Source organism: Lipotes vexillifer, unplaced genomic scaffold (genome assembly GCF_000442215.2).
Source record: "Lipotes vexillifer unplaced genomic scaffold, Lipotes_vexillifer_v1.1 scaffold135, whole genome shotgun sequence".
NCBI classification, from domain to species: domain Eukaryota; kingdom Metazoa; phylum Chordata; class Mammalia; order Artiodactyla; family Lipotidae; genus Lipotes; species Lipotes vexillifer.
In genome coordinates this window covers 560279-570792 of record NW_006774574.1, presented here as the reverse complement: position 1 = coordinate 570792, position 10514 = coordinate 560279, and the positions used below count along the sequence as shown (strand labels likewise).

The 10514-nt window shown below is 33.6% G+C and overlaps 1 protein-coding gene across 2 annotated transcripts in view; it reads left to right on the top strand.

Annotated features, from left to right (window-relative positions):
- Positions 1 to 10514, top strand: part of ABCC9 (ATP binding cassette subfamily C member 9) — a 145975-nt gene that overhangs the window by 12063 nt on the left and 123398 nt on the right. For both annotated transcript variants that reach the window (XM_007449372.1, XM_007449371.1), the window contains exons 4-8: positions 3614 to 3780; positions 4832 to 5074; positions 7130 to 7324; positions 9325 to 9477; positions 9993 to 10148. In XM_007449372.1, coding sequence (XP_007449434.1) covers positions 3614 to 3780; positions 4832 to 5074; positions 7130 to 7324; positions 9325 to 9477; positions 9993 to 10148 — 914 coding nt within the window. The remainder of the gene's footprint in view (positions 1 to 3613; positions 3781 to 4831; positions 5075 to 7129; positions 7325 to 9324; positions 9478 to 9992; positions 10149 to 10514) is intronic.

Genomic DNA, 10514 nt, shown 5'->3' with positions numbered 1-10514 from the left:
TTGCGGTACGCGGACCTCTCACTGTTGTGGCCTCTCCCACTGCGGAGCACAGGCTCCGGAAGCGCAGGCTCAGCGGCCATGGCTCACAGGCCTAGCCGCTCCGTGGCATGTGGGATCTTCCCGGACCGGGGCACGAACCCGTGTCCCCTGCATCGGCAGGTGGACTCTCAACCATTGCGCCACCAGGGAAGCCCTAGGCTTTTTATATAAGACCTTATCAAGTAAGTTTTTTTCTATGCAAAGCTTTGCTTTCTCAAGGGTTTCTTTTTTTTAGTCATGATAAATGTTGAATTTTATTGAAAGACTTTTTTTCTGCATCACTTGTAGCAATTATATTTCTGTTGTTTCTGCTGATGTACACTGATTGGTTTTTCAAATGATAAAGTAACTGAGCATACTGGGCGAAGCCATACATTGTCATGATTTGTTATCCATGCTACATATTGCTAGAGTTTGTTAGGGTTTTTTACATTTATTGTAAGGGATATTGGTCTGGGTTTTTTTTTTTTCCCCTCACAATAGCTTTGTCAGGCTTTTATATGCTGGGATACACAGATGAATTGGAAAATGTTCTCTATTTCTCTGTTTTCTGAAGGACGTTGTGTGAGATTAATTTCATTTCTTCCTTAAATGTTCAGTAGAATTCACCAGTGAAGTCATCTGTACCTGGAGTTTTAACTAAGGAGGGATTTTAAATTATAAACTTATTTCTTTATTATCGACTCTTCAGAGTATCTGTTTCTTCTTATGGCAGTTTTGGCAGTTACAGTTTTTGAGACATTTTCCTTTGCTTTCTGAAATTACACAAGCTTATTTTTATTTTACTTTTTTTTTAGATTCAAGGGAAGTTATCTTTATTTTCTTAACTTTTTATTTTATATTGGAGTATAGTTGATTAACAATGTTGTGACAGTTGGTAGTTCAGGTGTACAGCAAAGTGATTCAGTTATACATATACATGTATTTATTCTTTTTCAAGTTCTTTTCCCATTTAGGTTGTTAGATAATATTGAGCAGAGTTCCCTGTGCTTTACAGTAGGTCCTTGTTGGTTATCTATCTTAAATATAGCAGTGTGTACATGTCAGTCCCAAACTCCCTAACTATCCCTCCCCCTCATCCTTTCCCCTGGTGACCATAAGTTCATTCTCTAAGTCTATGAGTCTGTTTCTGTTTTGTAAATAAGTTCATTTGTATCTTTTCCTTTTAGATTCCACATATCGAGAAAATTTCTATTTCATCTAAGTTTTTTGATTTATTGTCATAAAAGTTGTTCAAGATATTCCCTGATCATACTTTTTAAGTACATAGGATATGTAGGGATAACTCTTCTTTTATTCCTAATATTGGTAAATCTGTGTTGTTTTCCTGATCAGCCTAGCTGGGGACTTATGAATTTTCTTGATCTTTTCAAAAGAATCAACCTTGTTGGATTTGTTCATTTTCTCAGTTATTCATTTTCTATTTTATTGCCTTTTACAGTTATCTCTCATCTTTTTATTTTGTTCATTGTTATTTCCTTAGCTTTTAAGGTGGAAGCTTAGGTCATTGATTTTGGACCTAATTTTTTCTAAAATAAATATCTAAAGCCATAAATTTTCCTCTAAGTATTATTTTAGTTGCAATTCTTAATTTTTTAATCCGTAGTATTTTCCTTATAACTTAGTTGAAATATTTTCTAATTTCCCTAGTGATTTCTTTTTTAACATGTGGTTAATTAGAAATGTATTTTTTTTACATCTTTATTGGAGTATAATTGCTTTCCAATGGTGTGTTAGTTTCTGCTTTATAACAAAGTGAATTGGCTATACATATACATATGTCCCCATATCTCCTCCCTCTTGCATATTGTTTAATTTCCAAATATTTGGAGATGTCTAGATATTTTAGTGTGTGGAAAAATCCAAAGGTTACCTCCATTATCTCTGCCTGGTGTTCACACTCCGTATACTTTGAGTGTGAGTGGACCTGTGACTTGAGTGTGAGTGGACCTTGAGTGACTTGTGTATGAGTGGACCTGTGACTTGCTTCCAGCCGATAAGGTTTGGCAAAGATGAAGATACCAAATCTGTTGAGACTGTAGCCCTAGTCCACACCTGGATTGCAGCCTTGATTCACAGAAACTGTGAGATAATAAATGTGTGTTGTTTTAAATTTCTAAACCTATCATAATTTGCTAAACAGCAATAGAAAAGTCAATATGCTTATTGTTCTTGATTTTTAATTTAACTTAATCATGATCAGAGAACATTATATGATTTCCATTTTCAATTTATTTCTTCTTGTTTTCTGAGTGAGTATATAGTGTGTACGAGTACCATGTGAATTTAACAATAATGTAGATTTTGAAGAGGTAGTGTATTTTTATAATATTAAATATCAATCTTATACATATAAAGTAGTTCAAGGTGGTTGATAATGTTCAGACTTTCTAAATCTTCATTAGGCATATGTGTATTTTTTATTGTCTTTATGAAGAATGACACAGTTATCATAATTAAAAGTTAAAATTTTTCTGATAATACTCTGTCTTGAAGTCATTTTATCTGATACTAATATAACCACTCCGGGTTTCTAATGCTTCTTGTTTTCATTGTATAGCTTTCTCCACCCACTTATTTTCAATCTACTGTTTCTTTATATTAAGGTGAATCTATTTAGATAGCACATAATTTGGTCCACTTATTTGTTCTAAATCCATTCTGACAATCCCTGTATTTTAAGCTAAAAAAAAAGATACAAGTTTCTATGCCAGTGTTCACTTATTTCTCTCTAAGGAAGTTGTGATCACCCTTAAACCTTCTGGTTTTGATAAGTGTTGTCCAAGCGGGATTGTCTTATGTGTATTTTAGATTTCTTCTTGCTCATCTCATATTCATTTGTACTGAGCTTTATTCAAAGTTCCAAGTATACTGGATCCTTGATGACAGATTTCTAGGAAAGTCTGTGCTTTCATCTCATATTTCTGCAAAATGCTGGCTGTGGTTATGAGATGATATAGATCCCTACTTTTCTGACCTACTTGTGGTCTAGTTTGCTCTGTAGGATCAGTGTTCTTCTCTGTGTACTGTGGATGCCTGTGGTGTTCTAAACCATTTGGGTGAGAAGAGTCACTTACTTACCTGAATTCTGATCAGTAAAGCAGAAACCCTATTACCTTGCTACATAGATTCCATAATAATTCCAGGATAACACCCCTGGAAATTGCAACATACTTACTAATGGATAGGTTACACAGTTTGTTAACTCTTTATATAATCAGGGCTTCTTAAAAAACAAGACCAAAATATAAAGTCAACTTTAAAGTCTATAGAATTAATTACACGTTAAGTTCTGAAGAGTATAGTCTGTCCTATTTACATGTCTTCTTATATCTGCACATCTATCCCACATAATCAGAGTGGAAGCACTAATATTTTAAAGTCATTATCATACTTCCAATTCAAAACTCCAAAAGTACACTAAAGCAGATCTGTTGTTTTGTTAACAAATAAAATTATCTGGAAATAGAATATCTTAAATTGTCAACATTGTATTTATATTGAAATTTCAGTGAAGCTTTAAAAAATAGCAGTGAAAGATTGTATCTTTTCTTTTTACTTTTTATTTTTTCAGCCTTATTTCTGTATTGGGTAATGGCCTTTATCACGAAAACCATAAAGTTGGTCAAATACTGGCAGTCTGGTTGGGGAGTATCAGACCTGCGTTTCTGCATCACAGGCATAATGGTCATTTTGAATGGACTCCTGATGGCTGTGGAGATCAATGTCATTCGCGTCAGAGTAGGTATCTAGTGATTTTTATATAGTTACTGGAGTTCAAGACCTGAATATTAAAGATCATTGTCAGTTAAGAATCAGTATTTAAGAGGATAAACAGTGAAATATCATCTATGTGTATAAATATAAAATAGAACTAATTACTAAGTTTCAGACCATTAATGTTCCCCAAATCTCAATATGACCCTGGAATCTATTTACTGTATTCATTCATAAATATTGATCAAGTGCCTATGATGTGCCCAACATTATGCTTAGTCTATATTATAGATGAAACTGTTTTCATCAGGTAGTTCCATCATCCATGATTGGTCCAAAGCAAACCTGGCTTAATCAAACTAGTGTATTTGCAGAGATTTTGAATGGAAAAGAAGATAACCTAATCCAGTTTGCTCATTTCATTGGTGAAGAAACTTCCATAGATATAACTCTAGCTTTATAGCCAAAGTAATATGGTCAAGTCTCATACCTCGTCTGTGATTACAAACCTATTGTACTTCCCGCCACATAACGCTGCCCGTTATATAGTGTGATATACTAGTGACTGAGTTTTCAATGTTCATTTTCTGTCAGAGCACTCTGAATTTGCTGTGAATGACAAGATACATGTTGCAATGGGTAGTGGAAACAGCGAACATTAGCCAGACCACAAATTAACAGAGTGACTCAACAGTGGTGTTGATAACACATTTAAGCAATCTGCATGATGTAAAAATATTCATTTAGTTGAATCTACCACTAAGTATCATGAAATATTGTGAAAGGATATCACGAAAGATCGATTTTTAGTGATAACTCTCTTTTAAAGGGGTAATTGATTTTTAGCATTGGCCCAAGTGTATTAAGTGTGAAATTCTGGAATTTAATTAGCATGTAGTCACAACAAAAGGGATTTTTTTTTTCCTCAAAAGGATATTTCAGAAAGGGATGGAAAGAAGTATGAAAATATAAATTTTGGCCTCATGAAATGAAAATGTAGAAAAGGTTAAAATTTTATTTTTAATATGTGGAAAAAGAATTAGGTTGTTACCCTGTGGAATTTTTCTTGCCACAGAGATATGTGTTCTTCATGAATCCTCAGAAAGTAAAGCCTCCTGAAGACCTCCAGGATCTGGGTGTGAGATTTCTTCAACCGTTTGTGAATTTGCTGTCAAAAGCAACATACTGGTGGATGAACACGCTCATCATATCCGCTCATAAAAAGCCTATTGATCTGAAGACAATTGGAAAATTACCAATAGCAATGAGGGCGGTAACAAATTATGTTTGTTTGAAAGATGCATATGAAGAACAAAAGGTAAGTCAGTATCTGTTTTTCATGTCCGTGATTGTAGAGAATGGGCCTATTAATATAAAGGCACTAAGCTTACAGTTAAGGAAGAGCAGATTTTCTCAATCTGTCTTTCCCAGTAGTTTTGAGTCATGTTAACTGGGCTGCTGAGAATATACCAGAAGAGCCTATGAAATATGGTGTGTTAGTTGCCCAGTCACTACATGAGGAGACAGAGAGAAAACTGTCTTTTCTCTAGGACCAAACAGAAAGTAAGAATTAAGTTCAATAATTGTGTATGTCTAATCCTTGCCACCATATATTAATAATTCATGGAATTTTTATTGTCTTTTTTCAGGTATCTTGTCAATAATTTTGTTATTTAAAGGGAAAGTATCCATGAATAACTTCTGAGAAACTAAAACCCTTAAATTATTAATTAAAATTTGGATTCTGTATTTCAAAATTGGGGAACTAAATTAAATAAAGAGGCATCATCTACCTACTCCATGTATCATCCTACATATCTGGCAAAATTGGTTTCTTCTTGTACTTTCTTTGGGTATTTATAATTGCTTTTAAAAATTTAAGTATCAGAATCTTTGGATATTTTCAATTTGTCTTGTTATCATTCTGAGTAGTTCTGTGTGATAGCCACTGTGGAAGATGTATTTTATATAGCTGTCACCTACAGATATTATTGTAATTAAAAATAGGAGTATTTACATCAACATTGGAAGGGAATTGGGTATGATGGATCAATTAAAGAGTTTTTGGCTGTTCTAAATCAAGATCAACAAAGCATTTATGGTAAATGATGAAAATGACCTCTGTTTTGTGTCAGAAATGTGTGTTATGAAATTAATATTGCAGGAAATGGTTACTACAAACGAACCTGAGTCATCTCTCTGGTTTCACCTCTGGGAAAAGTATTACATAATATATATATATTTTTTTTTGCGGTACACGGGCCTCTCACTGTTGTGGCCTCTCCCATTGAGGAGCACAGGCTCTGGACTCACAGCCTCAGCGGCCATGGCTCACGGGCCCAGCCCCTCCGACTGGGGCACGAACCCGCGTCCCCTGCATCAGCAGGCAGACTCTCAACCACTGTGCCACCAGGGAAGCCCTTCATAATATTTTAAAAACTTCTTTTCTAAAGTAAAGATGAATGCTATAGCCTAAGCATAGTTTAAATTTTCTGAGTGCTGTTTATAATACAGAGTCACTTGAACTCAGTGTGTTAATGTCTTTTACCAATAAACTTTAAAAAATAACTGAATTATTCATCTCACAGGGAGTTGAATATGAAACACGATTGAACTGTAATGCATTGAGTTAGCTTCTTTGCCACAATGAAGAAACTCTACTTCCTCTCCAAGATGTAATTATAATTGTTCAGGTCTTAAAATCTTTTCAACACATGATTATAGAAAGTGTGAAGCCATGAGTTGGCTTAAGCAAATATGCCATTCTTCATTCTGCATTTCTTTGAGGAATAACTAGGAAACACAAGTCTAATGTAACTTTTAAAAAATTATTGACCCCCATTTATGGAGATGGGAAATACCTGGAGAAGAAACCATTTGAAGTTGGATGATCTCTTTTGTTTAGCTTGTAACTTGATAGGTGAATCTCTTGTGATCTGGTGACTTAAGAAATCTTAACTAGACTGTCAATAACCTGGACCTTTGTATTTTACTATTTTCTTTTCCATACAGTGTTATTTGGTAATATTCATGACAGATTTATTCATTTTCTAAATCAAAGGGAATTAAAATTAGTTTGGTCTTAAGAATTTGGGGTCATCCTTTGACAACTAAAAATAATACAAAGTGTTTGAAAAACTGGCCTGGTTACTCTTCATTCTCTCTATTTCATTAAAACACATTCAGTAGTTATTGTTTACAAAGGATGCAAGGATACCAGACTATATGTACTATATTGAAAGGGATTCAGTAACATTTATTTTTAATCTTTTAAAATATCAGAAATATTGGAAGAGATTTCCATAGTTCCTAAGATTAATTGCTGCTCTATTATTTTATTATGGTTCATCAAGTTTTTTTTTTTTTCTTTCAGAAAAAAGTGGCCGATCATCCAAATCGGACTCCATCTATATGGCTAGCAATGTACACAGCTTTTGGGAGACCAATTCTACTTAGTAGCACATTTCGTTATCTTGCTGACTTACTGGGTTTTGCTGGACCTCTCTGTATTTCTGGAATAGTTCAACGTGTGAATGAAACCCAGAATGGGACAAATAACACAACAGGAGTAAGTTTGTGGTGCTTTTGAAAGGAAACGTATTATTGGCAAATTTCTTTATAATTGTTACTTTTTTAAAATGCAGTTTTGTGAGCAGTTCAAACAGGCTTATTTACAGAGAATTGAATGCTTTTTAAAAGAAAGAAAACAATAATTTTCCTTGTAGAGAAAAACATGAGTGTATGTATTCAATGAATGGATGTGGCCAACAAAATTATTTCTCAGATTCAGAGACTATAAACATTTAATAAGCGTTTACTGTGTGCTGGAAATGATGCTCAGAAATTTCATATTGATTATTTTATTAGATCTTTATAGCAATTCTGTAAAGAATTTTCATGCATGAGTACATGAGGGTGGCTGAGTCAGTTTTTTAGAGGCCTATGACCAATGATATCGGCAATGTGATTTGTAGTATGTACTTTTATCTTTTCCTATATAGTAAAAGCCATCACACTGTTTCACAATTATCAGGGCAAGTCACATTATACTTTTATTAGATATTATGTTACTGTTGGGGACTATATAGTATAAATTATTTGCTGTTATAAATTTATATCTTATATTTCCTGTTCTTAAGAAAGTCTGCATCATGAACTTCCTACCTAGTTTCTTTCTAAAATAAGAGTTGATTTCCCTAGTTCACATATAGAAACTCTAGTCCCAATGAATCAGTTTTCCTTTTCTATTCTCTCAATCTAATTTCCTGTCCTCTTTTCTTTACCTATTAAAATTGTACACATTTTCAAAGCCTGCAGTAAATGCTGCATCTTCGGTGAAACTTTTTCTGCTCGTCCTCGTTGGAATTTGACTCTCCTTGGTACCCTTCTAACACGTTGTTCATATTTATATAAATAAATGCTGTTTATAATGAAGCAGATTATTTATGGATATACTTACCTTTCTAGGTTGTGAGCTCTTTTAAACAGAGCAGCTAAGAACAGTTCCCATTTGTGCCCACAATGGTTAGCCCAGTTCCTTGCATATATTAATGCTCAATTGTAATAGAGGTGAACCAGATATTTTACCATTGAATACACGTTTGTGATGTTTTGTCCCTAGTAGCCTGATTTACATACAGATATCGGAATTCCACATAGAATTCCATCATCCCTCTCCCATACACGTATTAACCATGTATTTTTCTGAGAAGGAAGACACTTACACATTTGTATGTATCCCCCGGAAAGAAGAGGAAGGGGACCAGAAGTAGAATTTAACGGATCTAAACCATAAAAACTGAAGAGTGCCCAAATTGACATGTGTTGATTTGAGTGTTGCTTTTCCCTTACTTCTAACAAACAAGTTACCATATGCTAGTTACAAACAAAAAGCAATCAACCTGTATATTCTTATGATGACTTAAGTCATAATCTGACTAAAAGTTTTTCATAAGTTGTGTTTTGTCACTGAAAGTGTCATGTGGGTGAAATAAATAGCCAAATTATGTATTTTATAATTTATAATTTATTTCATTATATGAATTCAGATAGATGAAGATCAGAAAAAGTCAACTCTGTAGAATTATTTTAAATTAATAAGGCTATGGAAATTGTATTTTAGCTTCCTTGGTCTTGGAAATTCTATTTTTGTCCCATTGGTCTTCCTGACCGACTATCAGCTTTGTAGCTTCTACTTCTAAATTACAGTCTAAACTAACTTCTGTCTTGGTTTACTATTTTCCAGTTAACTAAGGTAGACTATATCTTTGTAGAAAATGCATTCAACTTAAAAAATTTTTAATGTACCTTTTTTCCTACAAATGCCTTCAGGCATTTCCAGCCATCTTAATGATCAATTTGGGAATTTTTACATTGAACTGGTTTGTATTTGTATCTGTGGATATTGTGAGGAAAAACCAAAATTGCCTTGCTGTGGCTCATTCCATTGCTGTACTATAAAGACATTGAGTTTTTTATATTTAACAACCATGTATTGTTTAATACGTGCAAACTGTATACCAGTATATGAACAGTTTTCATTTATATCTTTTTTTCTTTTGGGATAAGACTTCAGAAACCCTCTCATCAAAGGAATTTCTTGAAAATGCCTATGTTCTAGCAGTTCTTCTGTTCTTGGCTCTTATTCTGCAAAGGACATTTTTGCAGGCTTCCTACTATGTAACCATAGAGACTGGCATTAATCTCCGTGGAGCCCTGCTGGTACGTACAAGCTTTGAATGATCTTGGCCTCTTGAAAATGCCACATACCATCCAGTGATAGGAATGGTAGAGGCTTCAGTTTAGTTTTTTCCTTCCATTTTCACTGTGATATTATGACATCAACACTTCTAGGATCTAATGAATAAAAAAGAACCACAGAGCTAATTAATAAACCCACTGAGAATTAAAAATAATACTTATAATAATATATTAAAATATTTTGAAATCTTGCATTTATTTATTTCTGTTACTATTTGTTCCAGAGATGATGTTTAAATTTGAATATATGTTTAGATTATATCACAAGAAAAAGTAAGTTTCTCTTTAGTTGAGGACTGAAAGTAACAATACTGCAATGAAAATAATGGTTGACTTAAGAAGATGGCATTATAGGGTTTTTCTCCTTTTTTTCAAAAATTTTTTAAAAGTTATTTTTTTCAATGAAAATAAATAAGCATAATGTTGATTATTAAGTTTAGAGCTTCAAGTACATTTCTTTTTTTTTTTTTTTTCAGGCCATGATATACAATAAAATCCTGCGGCTTTCTACATCTAATTTATCCATGGGTGAGATGACCCTGGGTCAGATCAATAACTTGGTTGCCATTGAAACCAATCAACTCATGTGGTTCTTGTTCCTGTGTCCCAATCTATGGGCTATGCCTGTTCAGGTAGATCAATATAAGTAAGATTCTTATTGGCAGAGGAAATAAGAACAAGAAGATATCAGTTTTAAAATTTATTGTTTGTTTTTTCATTTGTAATGGAAATCCAAATCCATGTGTATATCATTCACAGTGCTTGGCACAAAGTAAAGATTTAGAATGTGCTTTGTTTTATTTTATCAAAATGTGTTTATACACAGATCAACTAGGTAGCTGCCTACATGGTGTAATTGAAAGTGCATCAAAAATTCCAGGCTGCCTCTAAATGACTGCATCAGAGGTCACCTTAAGGAAATTTTCATTTTGATTGGAATTCCCAAAGAGCCTAATCGATTAGGCACTAAACATGTGCCATTGCCTCCAGAAGGTCAC